Source organism: Hippichthys cyanospilos, chromosome 3 (assembly GCF_059441005.1).
Source record: "Hippichthys cyanospilos isolate Australia breed blue-spotted pipefish chromosome 3, RoL_Hcya_1.0, whole genome shotgun sequence".
Lineage (NCBI taxonomy): Eukaryota > Metazoa > Chordata > Actinopteri > Syngnathiformes > Syngnathidae > Hippichthys > Hippichthys cyanospilos.
In genome coordinates, this window is record NC_142371.1 from 22,878,095 (window position 1) to 22,896,913 (window position 18,819).

At 40.4% G+C, this 18,819-nt stretch overlaps 1 protein-coding gene across 2 annotated transcripts in view; it reads left to right on the forward strand.

Annotated features, from left to right (window-relative positions):
- Positions 1–18,819, forward strand: part of bbs9 (Bardet-Biedl syndrome 9) — a 90,869-nt gene that overhangs the window by 37,874 nt on the left and 34,176 nt on the right. For both annotated transcript variants that reach the window (XM_088411000.1, XM_088411001.1), the window contains 2 exons: positions 9,157–9,339; positions 11,970–12,219. In XM_088411000.1, coding sequence (XP_088267126.1) covers positions 9,157–9,339; positions 11,970–12,219 — 433 coding nt within the window. The remainder of the gene's footprint in view (positions 1–9,156; positions 9,340–11,969; positions 12,220–18,819) is intronic.

The window sequence follows — 18,819 nt, forward strand, 5'->3', positions numbered from 1 at the left end:
GCTGCGTCGTCCCGTCGTAACTGAAATTATCTTTCGTTGTGCTTAGTTGGGCTGACTAAAATTGTATGCATTATAGCAATGTGCTTCGAAAATGCATGTATGCATTTTGCAAAGGCATCACCACGACACAATTTAGCAACAAGTTGCTTAGTGTTACAATTAATTTTCTCTTAATTTGAAAAGAAAATGCACTATTTCTGTCACAGCACTAAAAAGCAATAAAATAGTTTTGCTGATATCTGCAGAAAGCCTTATTTAAACCCACGTTTCCTCCAAAGTATCTTGATCTGAGGCTATTGTTATATGGTCAATGTGTGAGTACGTGTGGATGAGTGTTGCTCTGCCCAAAGTCAACATGTGTGCGCTTCACTTCCACATGACAAACAATGGCTGATTTGTAAGACTACACACTGAAGTTAAGGGCGCACGTGTGCGCGGCAGCTTGCCGGTGCCGAGATGAGGATATTTATCTTGTAGCAGTAAATTCCCTGAGTCCCCCCCCCCCTTCTCCCACAGTCTTGTAGCACTCACTCTTCAATGAGACCATTCAGTGCAAAGCAAATACACACTCATGCGTAGACATACGCATACGCACTATCCGAGTGTGTGTTTTTGTGTGGACGCTTGACAGTCCATATTCATTGTGTAAATGCAATGGTTAGCATTCCGTTAGCATTGCTAGCTTTGATTTTGGTCAACAATTGCGTTTATGTGCCTATGATTGGTCGTACATCTTTCATGATTTGACAGCATGTTTTCAGGTGTCTTTTTGATAGCATTAGCCTGGTTAGCAACTCTTTGGCATTATTAGCCTTGATTTGGAAGTTTGTGTGTCCACGTACACACACTTGATAAGCGTGCAGCCTGGGAGGTTAGTGTGAACTTTTAATGACAGGCTTATGTGTGTGTGCGTGCGTGCATGCATGCGTGTGTGTGTGTGTGTGTGTGTGTGTGTGTGTAATGAGTAGAGAGAGAGGTTCTGTGTGATTATAGGCCTCCTTTTAGAACCAGAGACTAAATATGGCTTCAGACTAAACACATACACACACATACGCACATTGGCAGTGTAAAGCACATATGAAGTGAAAAGAAAACAGAATATTCCTCCGGGCAGACAGGATCTCCAGTAGGAAATATAATACAGAAGCTCAACTTCCTTTTATCCGCTTTTCACTCTTCACTTTCTTGTCGCTACTTCCTCATCTACTCAAGTCGCCACGACCGCTTCATGACTTGTCTCCACATTTTGCTTCTCTTCATCTCTTGTCTCCAAGTCCTCACTTTCTCATCTGTACTTCTTTCTTGTTGTCACTCTCGTCATTTTCTCACTTCCACATCTTTTTATCACTTCCACATTATTGCATCCTCATCACCATGCATTACCTTATCAAACCTCAACTTTTTTATCACTTCCACATCATTGCATGGTCACCACCATACCTTATCAAACCTCATCTTTTTATCATGTCCACATCATTGCACCCTTATCACCATATCTTACCTTATCAAACCTCAACTTTTTTTATCACTTCCACATCATTGTATCCTCATCACCATACTTATCAAATCTTCCCCTTGTCTTTATTTCCATAGCTACACTTTTTTGTATCCACTTCTCCTTTTCACTTCTTTTTGTCATCTTAGTCATCATCTTGTATAAATGCACTCTCACATGTTATCACTTCCACTTCCTCATCTTCACTATCTCATTTCGACTCATGTATTCACTTCCTGCCATTTTTGCCTCATCACTTCCCTATCTCATCTTTGCTGTTTCTTCAACCATCTCATTTTTAAATCCTCATGTCCACTATTTAGTCTTAATTTTTACGTACTCAGTTTCTCATCGCCACATCTGTATGTCCTTCATATCTTTTTTCATTCTCTTACACATTCTCATCTATACTTCACCTTAATGACCTCATTCATTCTCTTAAGTCTACACTCCGTGTCACTGTTGCCTCATCTTCACTTTCTGTCTCATCTTATGTTTTTCATCAATATACTCATTTCTACAGCATCGTCTCCACTTTTTGTCTTCACATTCATGTCTTCAGGAAGTCATCTCCATATTTTTGTTGTATTATGCCTTTCATTTTGCCATCTCTTCATTCTTGTCTTTATGTCCTCTCCTTTCTAATCTACATGTCTGCGTCTCCATTTCTTCATCTTCACCTCTTCATCGCCAATTCCTAGTCGCTACTTTCTTGTCACATTTCCTGATGTCGTCCTTGTCAGTACTTCCTCTGACCGCTCTTGTGAGATTATGTCCATTTCTGGCAATGTCATAATATTTGTGATTAAAAACCAAAAGGAGAAAAGGAGTACTTCCTGCATTGTGTTAATGTGGTCCTAAGTATGGAACAGCACACACACAAACACACACAGCACAGCTGCTTTACTGAAACAGGCCCTCGGGTTTAGTCACATCACATTCTCTTAACACTCTTACTAGTTGTGTGTGTGTGCGTGTGTGTGTGATTTAAGGGTGTTCACTACGGGGCGAGTGAGTGCTGTCAGCATATATGTTTGAACTTTCACCCCATCCACACGTCCACGCAGCTGTAGCAGAGCTCTTTATGAGGTGTGTGTAAATGTGCACGTGCATGTGTGTGTTTCATTTCATTCATTTGACCTGCTGTAACCTCCAATGCAGTCCTTGCATTACATCCATCCAGATGTTTCCACACGCACAACACGTGATAGAATTTGAAAAATGTATTCAAATTTGTCAGCTGTTTACATATTCATTTATTTATTTATTTATTTGTGGTCTCAAAAATATTTCAAATAGTGGTTGTATTACTACTGCTACAAAAATTATATTTAATCAAATTTTATAAGGTTGTAATTGGACAATTTTAAATTTTTGGTGGCCATTCATCTGTTGAAAAATTTAAAAAACAACAATATTAGGAAAAAATAATCAAGGATTTTGCAACTGATTTTATAAACTCTTTTTTTTTAGTTTACAAATAAAAAATTATGAAAACAAATATGAAGACAGAATTTCGTTTTTGTCAAACGGGTCTATGAAGTAGTTCAAATGGTAGAAAAAGTGATACTTAAAAAGAATTAAAAATTTCCTCACAAAAAATTGTAAATAATTCATAACATTTGTAATCACAACATTAGAAAAGCTTTATTTTTAGAAGAACTTTCTGGTGGGCATACATTTGTTGTTCTTCTTTTAATAATGCAAAAAAGTAAATAAAGTAAAAATGTTTTTGATTGAAAAGTAATGTTAGACAAAATAATAATTTAAATATGTTGAGACTGTTTTTGGAAATTGCTTTGTTAGTGTGTGTATACGTTTATGAATATTTAAAAAATATTAATGGGAAATAAATGTGAATTTCTGTCCTTGCATGTACACGAAAGCCAACAATTATGCTGCTTTTTTGTGTGGGGTCTCTAAAGTCGTATACGAAAAAAACTGGAACTAATAAGTTAAAAAATTAGCAAAAGTAGACCAACTTAATATTTATTTGGAGAGGAACTTGTGGACTGTTGAATAAAGTAAAAAAAAATATACAGTATATGTATAATAATAAAAGAAAAAATATTATAATTATTTGAATATTTTAACAGTTTTTGCCCAATAGTCTGTATTGTTTGTTGGTTTGCAATCCTTTTGAATTCTATTTATGGTAAAGAAATGTGAAGAGACACTGGACTTTAGTGCCAAATTCTCCACCCAGAAGTCCACTCCCACTCAACCTGCTCATTATTTCATTACTGGGTGGGCCTCGGTGTGCGTGCCAAAGTGTGTGTGAGATCCCCTTCTAACCTGTGAAGGTCAGCCCCCCGCAGCCTGAGGCTACCGGCGCCTTGAGAGCCGAGCTGGATGTTAATCCCAGGTTGGGGTGTTGCTGCGGTGGGTCACGGTCTGTAATTTAGTCCCCTGCTCAGTCGGGGCCTTTTTGGCCCTCGGGACCACCCATACGCACACAACTGTATAAGCTGTGTGTAAAGCGTTTGCGTCATTGATACCTTTAACTAGTAGTATCGGCCCGATACCTGATATGAAACCTCGCCCATCCCTATTATTCGCTAAGATAACGTAGCCAACGTTGAGCTATCTTACTGTTTCCCATGGAGTCCTGTGTGTATTAGATGACCAGAAGTGATTGGTCACTTTTCCCAGACTGAAGGATGCAGCAGCAGTGATGTTTTTCCTCAAAGTGGATCCAGACGAGGTTAAATCCACAAAAGTCAACAAAAAGCGTTCAAGTGTCCTTTTGTCAGGCCGTGATTGATGAGAAGCCAAAGGAGGCGACTTCAATGTTTTCACTACCATGGTGGGTTCACTTTAGAGTTTTTTCTACTCGCGTGTTCACACGGTCGCCACACAAAGAGCTTTGCTACGCGATGAAAGGTCGTGTGTTCGATACCCCACCCACCTCTTACACGCCACCATCAATCTCTGCACTCTCCTGTCACTCCTGTATTCAATCACTCACCTTTATTTGGTGTACACTGTACAGTAACATACATACATGACTTTAAAAAAATTTAATTGTGATTGTTTTGTTTGTGTGTGTGTCTGTGTCTATATATACAGTATGTACAAAATACGCCATACGAAATTAATCTGTTTAGGAGTTGGGATCGTATGGCGAGTAATACAAACGGTAATTAGCTACTACGTGCTAAACCCCAGGTAAAACCAAAAATGTTACATAATATACTTATTAAAACCAGCGTCTTCGTGATGTCATGATGCTGGCCAATAGCAGACCAGCATTTTAGTCACGTATGCATTGATGCATGGTAGTGGTGCGACTCGCAGAGTCATACGCATGCGCACTGACCGCCAAGTTTGAATTTTGTAATTGTCGATGATGCTGTAAAGCGGGAAGAATGCCGTAAAGAGGGGACGAAAAAACTCTGTATATGATGCATTTTCACATAATTTGACTTTGACAGTTGGCTCCGACTTCCTCCCGTTTAAAATCATGCGTAATAGATTCATTCGACACTTTAAATTGTCCAGTTGGCTGTCCGTCCATGCAATTGGCTGCCAACCAGCTCAGGGTGTCCCTTACGTACTGCCCGAAGACGGCTTGGATAGGCACCAGCAACTCTTTTGACGCTAAGTGGCTATAGAAAATGGATGGGTGGATATCTAAAATGTGAATTTGAAATAATGTTATGTTTTTGATGAAAGCGATAGAAAATAAAATGTGTTTCTTTTGATCCAATTTGAAATGACAGATTAATCTGTTGCAAACTTGCAGCTCTAATATACTGTCATTTGATTTCACTCTGATTACTTTTTCTCAATCACATTAATAGTTAAACACACAGAAAAAAAATATAATCCCTCAAAAATCTAACTATGAACCAGGATCTTGCGGGTGAAGACTGTTTTTGTCTTAGTCTCTATTATTTGAGGCCGTTTTGCTTTCTGTTGAAATAACTTCCCACTGCGGTAGGGTTGCCAGATCCTGTCATGCGATCCGCCACTCACTCTCACCCAGGAGGCTTTCATCAACTTGATTTTTTTTTTTTTTTTGCGTCTCAGTGGCGGTATCTAGAGCGGTCTTCTCGTCTCACTCCCTCCTTCCCTCGTCCTTGCTGCCCGCGATGCTATCAGCAAACGTGTAGACAGACGACTCTTATCACTATTGTATGTGTGCGTGCTGGTTTTGAGCATGGACAATAGTGGTTACTGTCTGGCAACCTATCGCGGCTGCGATCACCTCATCGTACTGTCTCCACGTCTGACGCCTGTTTACATCCCCAACATCATCTACATTTGTGTGTGTGTGTGTGTGTGTGTGTGTGTGTGTGTGTGTGTGTGTGTGTGTGTGTGTGTATGCACCTGCTAGTTTTTTTTTGTTTTTTTTTTCAAATTCAGACTGGTGATAAATCATATTCTCAAATTAAATCTTCAAAACTGACCATGTTCGGTGCTGGTTTAAAAAAAAAGTTGTATTGCTTCATGTTGTGGCCCTCAGGGACATCGTAACATCCATGTTATAGCTATTTTTATCCACCAAATTAGTAGACGAGTTCAAGACCTCTCGACACATGTTTTTAATCATTTTCATTATCGAGGAAATGTCTTCGTCGGGTGTTAGTCAAAGAAGAACATTATTACTGTGTGTGCATATGTGTGTGTAAGATACTCAGTGTGTGTGTGTGTGTAATTCTATCTGAGGAAATGGCCGTTTGCAATCCTCATCTTTGTTAAATGGAGATGCTAATTTGTTCTTGAATTGAGAGAGGGAAACCCTCTGTAAACACACGCACGCACACACATGTTCCACATGACATCAGCTTTGATTAAAACACCCATCTGGCGCGGAAACAATCGCAATCGTCAATAACAGACCCTTATTGGTTTACATGCAGTATTCTGAATAAAACTGTGTTTTATTAGGACTGTGAATTAATGAGCAAATTCCACCCGTTTTTATGCATCTCAAGGGGTGGCCATTTTGCCATTTGCTCAGTTGCAACTCGGGTTGAGAATGTCTCATGACCAAACAAAAAAGAGGCGAGCCGTGATTGGTCGTTGCCTGAGCCTTGACCGTTTGTGATGTAATTTTCAATCGCCAGGAAGTGACAAAATGTCCGCCGACTCGGCCTGCAGAAGTCACATGATGGGGGGGGTCAGATTTTATTTAAAGCCCTGACCATCAAGATCAATGCCAACACGCTGTGTCATGTGACCAGCTAACATCTGACTGTATTGTTGCCCATTTATGAGTGTTTGTTTGTGTGTGTTATCATGTGCAAACATTACAAATTCCTTCTCCAAAATCACTGGTCAGTCAGTGTGTGTACGTACAGACTAAATGTGTCTTTGTGTCCGCTCAGCTGGCATCAATCAGTGTATGAGTGGAAGCAAGCTGCTACCAACAATGGAGCCCTTCACTGGACCCTCAGTCTTTTATCAATACACTCACACACACTTCAGAAACGTCTCGGGGGAGGGCGGTCCACTCATACGTGTGTGCGCGTGCTGGTGGGTTTGAATTTAACACACTGTATGGTCAGATGGTTACATGAGGACTGGAGGAATTCAACATCATGCAGCTTGTGGCTTTTCTAACATGCTGACTCCAGCATTTTTTTTTTTTTTATAGGGGGTCGGTACCACTGCTTTAAATTTCACCAGTGCCGAGATGTGAATTTGGAAATCCCCAATCATAGATCCAATCAATAACACACAAAAACATAAAATAACAGCAAGTACCTATATTTTTATCTTCTGAAGTTGGACAGACTTGGCATACTAGGAAGCCAAAGACAACTAATGCACATTTTGGTTTGATTAAAAGTCTCCAAGTTGTTACAAGTACCTGACACATGCATAATACTGATGCCTCGTAGTCAAATAATAAAGTAGGCAATAAACACGAATAGGGCAATAAGGGCAGTGATACTGAAGCGCTAATAAAGGAATGGACTCACATTCTGAACATATAATGGAGTGGATGGATTAGAAGAAACTAAATACACATAAGGATGATAGTGCAAAATATCATGTAGTGCAAAATATGATGTAGTTAGCAGCTTTCCTGCGCTGTGCAGGATTTGTAAGGTGCATGTGTGCATGCGGTAAAGTGACTGTTGCTGAGGCAGGTTAGTGAGTGAGGGATTAGTGTCCAAACACTATAGTCAGGGTGTCCTGTTGCAGTGGTTGACTTGCGAGTTTTTCCATTTTGCTGACCTTTCTAAATCTCCCATTTGTCAAGTCATTGTGGTCCATTAGTCCAGGATCTGCTTTCTCCAAGGCCTCGGACCTGTCCTCGCTTGTCGTCCTTATCGCTCTGTCCTCACTCCTTCAAGATGTTCGGAACGGATTCTGGCTGAGGTTCAGAGTTCAATGCACTCTAGGTCTTAAGTTGCACCTTTAAATGTCCGCTTCAAAGCCAGCGTTCACTTTCTGTTTTCCAGGTCATCGCAAGGACGCGACACGGGGCCCTCCTCTTAAGTGCTTGTTGGGACGTTTAGCTGAACGCTATGCTAAGCACGCGCTACTTCTTCCTTTCCAAACCCAGCACAGCCATCAGATATGAGACTGGCGGAAAGTTGATCCAAGATCATTAAAAAAAAAAAAAAACAGGAGTATTTGAATGCCCCCCTGAAAAATGTTGATACCTTGAGTATATACTAATTTCATGTCATTGACAATTTACAGTACAATGTAAAGTGCCATCCAGATGGAAAGATGATGAACCTATGGATGGATGGATGGATGGATGGAAGGATGGAAGGAAGGGTGGAAAGAAGAACTGATGGATGGATAGATGGATAAATGAAGGATCAAAGAACTGATGGAAGGAAAAACCTATGAATGGAGAGAAAAACTGATGGATGGACAGAAAGGCGGAAGGAATAGCATCCCCCCAAGTAAAAGACAATATGAATTTGCCATCAATTAGAGCCTGAAGTCTGGAAGACATGAGCATGGAATAATGCTCCTTTGCCTGAAAAAACTCAAAAGTATGAGTCGTTCTCAAGGTATGTTTTGAATCATTGTCCATCTGCTCTGTGGAGCGCAGTCCAATAATGAAGATGGACAGATGGATAAAAACTAGTGGTGTGCATCTCTCCAATAAAAAAACATTTGCTTCTGTGTAACTTGATAAATGGGGCGCGTTATTTAATGTAAAAAGTAGCAAGTGGGGTTTGACTTTGGACAGTAAGAGATCAGTGCTGCTCTCACATGCAACCACGAGAAATGTTTGCTCATCCTACTTTGTCCCTAGAACCTGAAGATCCCAAATCTATTTAAGACTCTGGCCTTGTCATCCTCCCATTGGTGACTGGCTGGTAAGGAAGTGGCTGTCCACAGTCTGGCTCATGTGTCCGCCACTGACCACCAGAGTCCTCGGACAGGAAGGAGGAATGTGGGGAGGGGTGACCGTGTTTTCATGCTGATCCTTGGCCTTTATCATTGGGACTTGTTTTGCTCAGAGAGGTTTCCATCTAAGCTCCCCATCTCAGTGGGAGATGACGTATGGAACAGTAGACAAAAGTAATCAGAGACCAGAAGTAAAAAATTGGAGTTTCCGGGTATTTTAGCCTGGTTTAGGTCATGTCTCAGATTCAAGGCCTGGAGGCCAAATCTAAAGTACACCTTCACTCCTTTCCTACTCCCTCAAGATCCACATTAAAAATCACGTTGTGACTGTCCAGGTAATGTCTCTGGCGGAGGCAGCGGAGGAGAACCTGTGCCAGCAGGAGGAGGCCTTTGTGCGCCTGAGGAGCGCCACACAACTACTGGTGCTGCTGCTGTCACTGTGGCAGAATCTCACGCCTGAACAGACCAACATCTTGGAGGCCACCATGCTGCCGCTACTGCATGACACACCGCAATTGGTACACACTCGCACACACACCATCTGTGTGTGTTTTTCAATTTTTATGCTCAATCCACTGAACCATTCATTTACTTTTCTCGATTCTTCTCTCGTGACAGACAGGCGAAGCTTCATGAAGCACTTGTGATATTTTTCACTCTTGGATCAGGGGAAATTCAATACATTTCCACTACACTAACATTTTTCTGTCCACCAAGAAAACCATCTGAAGGAGTAAAAGATACCAAAAGTGTTTCACGAAGCTTCATTTTCAACGTCACTATTTTTCTCAGCCTCACATGACAATATAATACATAACACCTTCAACATTTTCTCCGTCACACACAGTAGATATAGAAAATGAACACAGGCAACATGTCAGAAAAATGAACATTTATTCTATTACTAAACAATCATAAAAAAAGATCAACTGAATGTTTCCATTGAAAAAAACTTATGTGTCATATAGATTTTTTTTAGGTATAAATAATTTCTAGAATCAATTTTAAATTTTAGAATTTGATCAATTTATTTGATGATATAATTGAAGTTTCAATTTTGTGGTCATTAACGGCACAGGCACATTGAAATTAGCATTCCAATTGCAAGTTTACTACAAAAAATATGGGAATTAGGATGTGGCAATAGATTATATTATGGATTCATTCATCGTTTTAAAAAAATGAAAATTTGAATATGAGCCCAAATCATTGTTCTGCAGAAGTGGCAGAATGTCAGACAACCCTTCTTTACACTCAAACACTTGCAAATAAGTAAAAAAAAACAAACCTATGATTGAATGCGCAGAATCATCAAAGATGCGTAAAAAAAATCTGTCTTTATGATGAGTTACTTATGACATTTAAGCAAGTTATGTTTAAGCTATGAATTTTAAGTTTACATCGAAACTGATTCAAGATCAGTATAAATGTCATTATCTAAATATTTTCCACAGCATTTACTTTTCAATACATCAAACCTTTTAATAAATGTGTCATTGGTTTATTACGTCAGTTAAAATCGCATAAAATCATCCAGAATAACTGGTCAAAATGGAGATTTAATTTTTTGGTCATATTGCCCAGCCCTTATATAAATAATATCAGTTGAGTTACCATTGCACAAATTCTTTCAAGCCTTACAGTACAATAGCAATCTCACAGGGACACCTTACCGAAGCTCTATCGAGTATGTTTCATTTTTGGAATTTCTAGAGACAAAGCGTTCCATTTTGCATTGAAAAACGACCTCCCCAAGCAATCAAGCACAGTGATGAGGAAGACAAATGAACAGTAATCACATCTCACAAAACACGCGGGCCAGAATCAACAGTGCAACAAGTGAAGACGTATTAAATGTGAACCAGCTGAGCTACAAAAAAATATTCCAGAAATGTTAAAAAAAAAAAAAAAATGAACACAGCTGCAAGGAGATTTTTCTCTTTATGCCCTCATGAAATTGATGGAGACGAGAGGAGGGCTGCACTCATAACCAGCACAATTATTTATCCATGCTTAAATGGAGACAAGTGTGTGAGCTGGAAAGATAAAATGATTTTCTAAATGCCGCCCACATTTTGAAGACCCACCTCAAAAAAAGTCTTATTTTATTTCAAATCCTTTTTGGTAATGTTAAGAGCCAAAAAGTTTAAAATTGTGTCAATGTCCTTATATTTATGGATCTGAGTGAATTTTCTCTTCTCTGAGTAACTGATATGAATCGTAACGTATCCTCAGAAGAGGGTGAGGAGCTCCAGTTGTAGTCCAGCTTGTTCTCACACAGTCGCGAGCCCCTCGGCTCCTCCGATGATTTTCCCAGACCAGACAGATCAGGACGTCATCTCGTCTGTCTGGAGCGTTCGCCTCCTCGTTGGGATCTCTCCAAGGCGCTGTGCTGAGCAGAGCTCGAACATTTTTTTAGCAGACAGCCAGGATTGTTTTAATAGCACATGAGAGCCTTGTCTCAGTTGTTCGATTTATCAAGTTAATGTCAACCTGACTTTGGTATTTAATGTTGAAGGCTTGTAGAAGAACATTGCACACCTTGAGGCAGGCGTGTCAAACAATTTTGAGGTAAATAATACACAATATACCTGAAAAAGCTCAAATACACACACATATATATATATATATATATATATATATATATATATATATATATATATATATATATATATATATATATATATATATACATCATTATACACTAATAATTTATCAGTAAATTTATAATATGTATTAGAAGTTCTCTCTACGTTTCTCTGTACTACTAACAAAGGAACACTCGCTAAAATCGCTTCCCCTCATAGCAAAGAATTTTAACGTTGGTAGCATCTACTTTTTTCATCCCAATCGTATGATGTTACCTTTTCTTTTTGAGTGCTTCTCGTCTGTCATCACGCGGTCTTCTTGACCCCGCTCTCAACTCTTCTTCTTCTTTCAACTCTCTTGTTCTTCTCTCAGTCAGTGTGTGTGCGTATGGTCATTAAAGACTCGATGACCTGTCATTAGGACTCATTAGGGGCCTAACAGCATGGGGGGAGGGCTCGAGGGGAGGGAGTCTAACTGGCAGCGCGCACACCCGTCGGCGTGCGTGGGTTTAAAAACACGATCGCGACGCTTCAGGATTGTCCCGTGTCTTTCCCCTCAGGGCTGGGAGGAGACCTGCGACGCGGCCGTGTCTCACCTGCTGAGGACGTGCCTGTCCCGCAGCCCCAAGGACCAAGCCACCACGCTGGCCCAGGCCGGGGGGCCCGTGCTGGGCCTGCCCCGGGACACGGCCCGCCTCAAGAAGCACATCACGCTGCTGTGTGAGCGCCTGGCCAAAGGGGGGCGTCTGACGCTGGCCTCCGAGGCCAACGCCCAAGTCCCCGCTCAGGTTCAGAACCTGGCGGCCCCTGGTGAGTCCCACACCAGGTTCACATGAGGCCATGTAAAAGATCCGTTTAAATAATTACACATTTTTCACATATTTCTTCGTAGTCTTTCCTTCCCTCATCCTTCACTCCACTGCATCCTCCTTTCTTCCTTTTTATCTCCTCTCAATTCTTCCGTCTTTCACTTCTTTTTCTTCCAAGCTCTTTATTTTGTATTAAATGCATACTTTTGTTACATCTTTGTTTCTTTTGTCTTCTTTCCACTTACTCCATCCTTCACTTCCTGTCTTCATAGCTAAGCTGACTTTCTTTTTCCCCTCTTCTAGCACCTTCTGTCCATTATCCCCTACTTCTTTCAATCTCCACTATGTACTTCCTTCTCTTTTTCCCGCATCCTCCTTCCTTCCTTCCTTCCCTCCCTCCAATACCTTCCTCCCTTCCTCCTCTTTTGAGCGTTTCTTCATGTCTTCATACCTTTGTTACCGTTTTCTTTACTTCTCTTGTTCCCGTTCCCTTTTGTCCTTCATTCTCTCCTTGCTTGCCTCCTTCCTATATCACAGGCTTTCCTTCACACCTTCTCTCCATATCTGTTCTTCCCTCCTTTTTCAGTACTTCTTTCTTTACTCATGTCCTTCACTTCCTCGCTTTTCCCTGTCTGCATCCTTTTTTCCCCATCACGCTCGACTTTGATTTGCATTCCATCCTTTTCTTCTCGTATCCTTTCTTCCCTCATGCACTTCCACATTCTCCTCTTTCCTTCTCCTCGCACCTTCTGAACATTCCCTGCTTCTTGCACTGCACGCATCCTTCATTTCCTCTCTTTACCTTGTGTGCATAATTTGTTCTCATTTTTCTTTCCCCTCACTCCATCTACTTTGCCCTTTCCCCCTTCCTTCCTATTCTTGCTCTCTTTTACCCTCTCTCCTCTGTCCTTCATTTTCTCCTTCGTTCACTCCCTCTACATTCTTCCTTTCCCCCTTTCCTCGTTTTACTTCTGCTCCTCCTACTCTCTTATTTTCTCTTTACTTTCATCTTCGTATTACCTCCCTTCTTTCCTCCATGGTGTTTAACATCAGGCCTATGAGAACCAAATACAACTTTAGAAGCTTGTTGTAAAGCTGTGCTAGTAATTATCATATTAGAACCTGAAGTCAGTTCATTAACTCACTGTTCGTGCGTGTGTGTTTACATTTGTATTTCCTTGTCGCCTCCGGTCCGCCGCCAGAGCTTTTTCACACACAAACACACAAACAGCAGCTGTAAACAGTCGCTTATTTGCCGTCTCAGGTGTTGCTTTTTCACTGAGCTGTAGAAGTACGCTCTTGTTTATGTTTCCAACGACACCAACGGCAAACACTTCCCTCCTGCTCTGCGCACGCACATACACATGCATGCTGAGCATGTATGCACAAAAATCCCCACTTGGAGTGGGTGTAATTGAGTGTAAATGATAGCTTTTGCTTGGTAGAACATTCTTCACTTCAACACTGTGACTAAGATGGACACACACAACAATAAAATTAGACATTACAATATTATCAAATACAGCTAAAGATTATGTAGCCTTATCAATTGGAGCGTTAAAAATTAACCTCCTCCTTTAAACTTAGTCCAACACACTTTTTTAAATAGCCCCTTAATGACTCTTTGACAAATGATGGAAATCGTTGCCCCTTTAACGAAAGGAAAATAGGAGTCAAGCAAGTTTACTGTCAAACCAACACATGGAAAAAAAGAAAGAATGTATTTTTACATTTTTGTATCTTTAAACACCAAAATGCGCAACCAAATTGTTTTAACATTCTTTAATCGTCGTCTGTTAGCCTCATGCTGAATTGAGGCTGCGAAACATCATAGACAGGTTAACAGAAAGTAGCATAGACGATCATAAATCCCCAGACAAGAAACACAAACATATAGAATCAAAGTATTTAACAGTACTCATATTCTCTGCTCAGTGGAAGCAAAGGTAACTAGTGGAGTTTAGTAGGGAACTTCTCCACCTTTTTGTCTTAATTGCATTCCATAAAGTATGGAGATGTTCAGAGCCACGTTTGGCAGCTTCCCAGTGATGTCTCGCACTTAAAAATAAACCTTCTTGTGGTAGCATCATGTCACTTGATGATTTTTTACTGCGCACCATTGTAAAAGTCACACGCTTGTTTGAAAACATTTATTAGATCTCGGCGGTAGTTTTATGAACATGTTTAAATTGCATTTATTGGACAACAAAGACATAAAAAGTGAGCTAAAAGACGCTGTAGATTGATTTTTTTTTTTTTCAGCATAAGCAGATTGTGCACAGTGTGCAATTTTAATTTGGTTTCTTATTTGCTGTTTTTGCCCTATTTTCTCCTTTGGGTTATTAATCAAAACAAATCTCCAAATAACTCATGTGAAATGCTTGCACAGTACACGTGTGTGTGTGTGAGTGTGTGCGTGTGCATGTGTGTGTTATTTTCACAGTGCTGCGCTGGTAGCTGTGGTTTGAGGCCTGTGTCTATTTTCGACTTAAAGAGAGGGGAGAGGATGGGCTTACTGTGTGCGCGTGTATAGATAGAGTATGCATGGTAAGTTTGTGCGTACATGCACTTATATGCACCGTATATGTGCGTGTGTGTGCGTATCATGCAGCTGTCTTTGTTGTGTCTCTGCGGCGTTTACAAATTGAAGAGTGGAGCTCCCTGCAGTTCTAAAAATAACTGCCAGGCGATCAATAATTAACACAAGACTCCGCCTACTCCAGGAAATATCAAATATTGTAGATGTTGTCATCATACACGCGCACATATGTGCACATTACAACATATAGTTTGGTTAGGGATGAACTCATTGAGTTCCTTGGAAGGTTCTTGAGTCCAGAAGAAGATATCGGAGTGTGGTAGGGTGCTTGTAGATTTAAGAGATCCAGGAAGCTTTTTGTGGGAGTATTTTAATCCCCTCGCTCAGAATGAGTAAATTTTGGAGGACCGATGTTTGTATGCACTACATTGGCACACTGTAATCAGTCGGTCAGGCTATTTATAAGGTGACAAATGATCTTTGGTGACATGGTGTGTATCACACAAAACATGGACCGGAGGAAGTGAATGATAAAGGTGTCTCAAGAGATTAGAAGGAAAATGATAGAGAAAACATGTTAAAGGATAAAGGCCATAAAACTTTCTGCGAGTTGCAGCAGCTCCACGTGAGTGTTTGCATGTCGTGCGGCGACTGGCTCTCCTTACTCGTATGTGAGGGCATTAGGTACTTATTTCATTTTTTTTCATAATTACTCCATTTTATTTATTTTTTTCTTTATTTCAGGCACTTTGATTCACTTTTTTATTTTTCAAACTCATTTTGTCCTGCGGGCCTTATGAAGAAAAATCTATTCCCAAATGGGCTGGACCAATAAAATCATGGTATATATTTATATAACTTTAAAACGACATCATTTTTTATTACTGTCCAAAATAGTATAAAGCACATCACGATTGATCATCAAACATTTACATTACTAATAATCATAAAATATTTTGAATTTCAAGTCAATTCAGGTCATTTTTTTATACTTCAAATAATCTCGCTGGCTGGATTAAACCTATTTGCGGGCCAGAACAGGCCCCCTGGTCATATGTTTGACACCACTGTCATAGAAAAACCTTTAAGCTGTATAAATGCTGTAAAAAAAAAAAAGTAGATGTTGAAAGTTGATCTAATATTGCTTTTTCCTGGTGCCAGTGTTAAAAAGGATACAGTTTGAGGTATACTTAGACAATTTTTATAGATAATAATCTTATTTATGGTCAGCGTGGCAAGTGTGGGGGGGGGGGGGGATGTTTTCTCTTTCTTAGGGGGGGGCTTTGCAAAATTAAATTGAGAAGCACTGTAGTAGGGTAACGTAAGTCAGTCAAACAATAATGAATCAAACACTAATGCCCAGGTTGGGTCTCAGGATCTACTTTTTATTTTTTTTTTCCTATAATGACTTGATCCTACGACAGAGAGTGAGAATTTTTTGCCTATTCCACCGGTAATGATGTTCCTGTTGGATATCGTATTGTGGAATGTGTCTTCTTCCCGTGTGTGTTTGTTTGTGTGTGTGTGTTTTTGTGTACTTGCATTGAGGCTGTAAATAGCGTGAAGGCCGCAGGCAAATTGGCGCTGTCGGCACAGCCGTGTCACCCTCACGTTGAGGCCGCAGCCTCCCGGAATAAAGCAGGAATGTGCTGATGAGAAGCAAAACACACACTGCGAGTATTTCGGGACTCGGCCGACGTGCTCGCTCCGCAAAAGTGTCACCGGGACGACAAACCCAAACCGTCAAAGCCGAGCGTTCTTCCTGCTGTTGACTCACCCAAACCCCGCTTTTTATTTTTATTTTTCGCATTTTTCAAGTGCAATCAAGCGGAACCCGCATTTGTCTGTCTTTTTGGACAACGGAAGTTTGAAAAATCTCTTGACTCAAACATTCTGTGAATGATGTTCTTCAATTTTAGCATCAGGCGAGAGAAAAAAAAAAGACAGCATGCCATTTTCTACTGCATTCTGTCACACCCACTTGATTTTCAACAGAATGGTAACTGAGCCATGCATTCAAATCTTAGTAAAAAAAAGCTTATGTTAAGGGGTCAGGCAAGTAAAAAATAAAAATAAAAAATTAAATAATGATCCATGCCCCCCCACAGGTCTTAACATGGCATCCTGGATAATATTGCAATTGTGGAATATGAGTTCAACAAAAATCAATCTCAGGGTGCAGCAGCCATTTTGCCACTTGCTGGCAACTGAAAATGACATCACAGTTGCCCTGGTAACAACCAATCTCGGCCCAGCTGTTTTCCGAGTTCGCTCGTGAAATTTGCAACCTGGGCCGTGATTGGTTGCTGTGATCTCATTTTCAATCAAAATCAATCTCGTCAAAACAAAGTTAACAATAACACAGGTCATGAAAAAAAACAGAAAAAATATGTGAAACTAAGTTTATTATAAAAGGCTTGAATTCAACATTTTTTTACAGTTTTTGTTGCCACGATATGTTCTATGCAGCCACACCAGTCTAAACATGGTATTCTGATTAATATTTCATTTATGGAACATGAATTCAGCGGCAAAACGCACCTATTTTTAGCCTTCTCCCAGGGCGGCCGTTCTGTTACTGACTCGCGCCTGAATTACATCATAGTTGCTCAGGTAATAACCAATCACAGCTTACCTCTGAGTTAGATCATATGACATTCAAAGCCTGAGCCGTGTGGGGTTACCTGACTTCTGCTGTGATGTCATTTTCAGCTGCCAGATAGCAACAAACAAAACACACATTTTCATGAATAATTCCTCAAATCTAATAGTTATAATGTTTAGACTAGTTCAGTGCTTTTTTTTCATGTGAAGTGTAATTGCAATAAATAAGAATTTTTGACTCGTTTTTTTTTGTTTGTTTTGGCCACTTTGATGCACTTGGTAAAAAATAATTAACAGTTGTTGAAAATGGATTTATATTGCTTTTTTTCTCTGGTGAATGTTAAAAATGATACAGGTTTAGGTATACAATTTTTAAAGATGATCATTTTATTTATAGTCAGCGCGTCGAGTGTGTGTGTGTGTGTGTGTGTGTGGGGGGGGGGGGGGGGGGGTTAAAAGTTTTCTCGTTCCTGGGGGGCTTGGCAAAATATAATTGAGAAGCATTGAACTAGTTGGAGCTGCATAGAACAATATTCTAAAGAAAAATTTGGGTTGACATCCCACCATGTCCAAATTAATCACTTTAAACAAAAGAATTTCAAATCATAGTCTTATTATATTTGTAAAATTGTATTTCCAGTTTGTTGCATCACATTCTTTTTGTGCGTGTGCTTGTGTTTCACTTTCTCACTATGCAGGAGATGCAAAAAGTGCATTTTCTTTTCTTTTTTTTACCTGATGTTGTTATAAGACAGAGGTACACACATGTACACACATTCCCACCAAAATTGTTAGACAGCGTTGAAGGGGGAGAAAAAAAAAGCCAAAAATCTCTAGCCTTAGAAAAACACCTGCCCAATTAAGACCGGAGCATATCCCATTTCAAACAACTGTGCGTGTGTGTGTGTGTATGTGTGAGAGAAGCCACATGCTGCGCTCTCACCAAACTGAACAAGAGTGGCTTTAGAAAGGCCAGGATAAATATTAGGGAGGGTTTAGGCTAATCTTCACACACACACATTCTCAGACAACTTAAGGTCGACATGATAGCAGACGCACATGCAGTCTGCAGTCTCTTATTCGTGCTTCATCACACACACACATGGGGGACACAAAGGCAACATGTGTGCCGTGGATGTCAAGGAAAAGCAGCGTGAAACTGGGAATGATCCTCAGGGATGAGAGGAAATGAGGAGTGAGCCAGGAGCCATGAAGCGAGGGCGCCGGAGGGCTGGACCAAGGAGAAAGCAGGAACAAGGAAGATGATGGAGGGTGGACAAATTAGGGAGGGTTGAGATGATGAGGAGCAGAGGACATAGATGGGATGGATTCAATGAGGAAGAGGAGCAGGAGACAATGAAAAAAAATACAGGAATGAGACAGGGAGGATGAGGAGACAAGGAGGAGGGATGGACGGCAGACAAGGCGTCCAATTCATCCACCTCAGGAGCTCCTTAA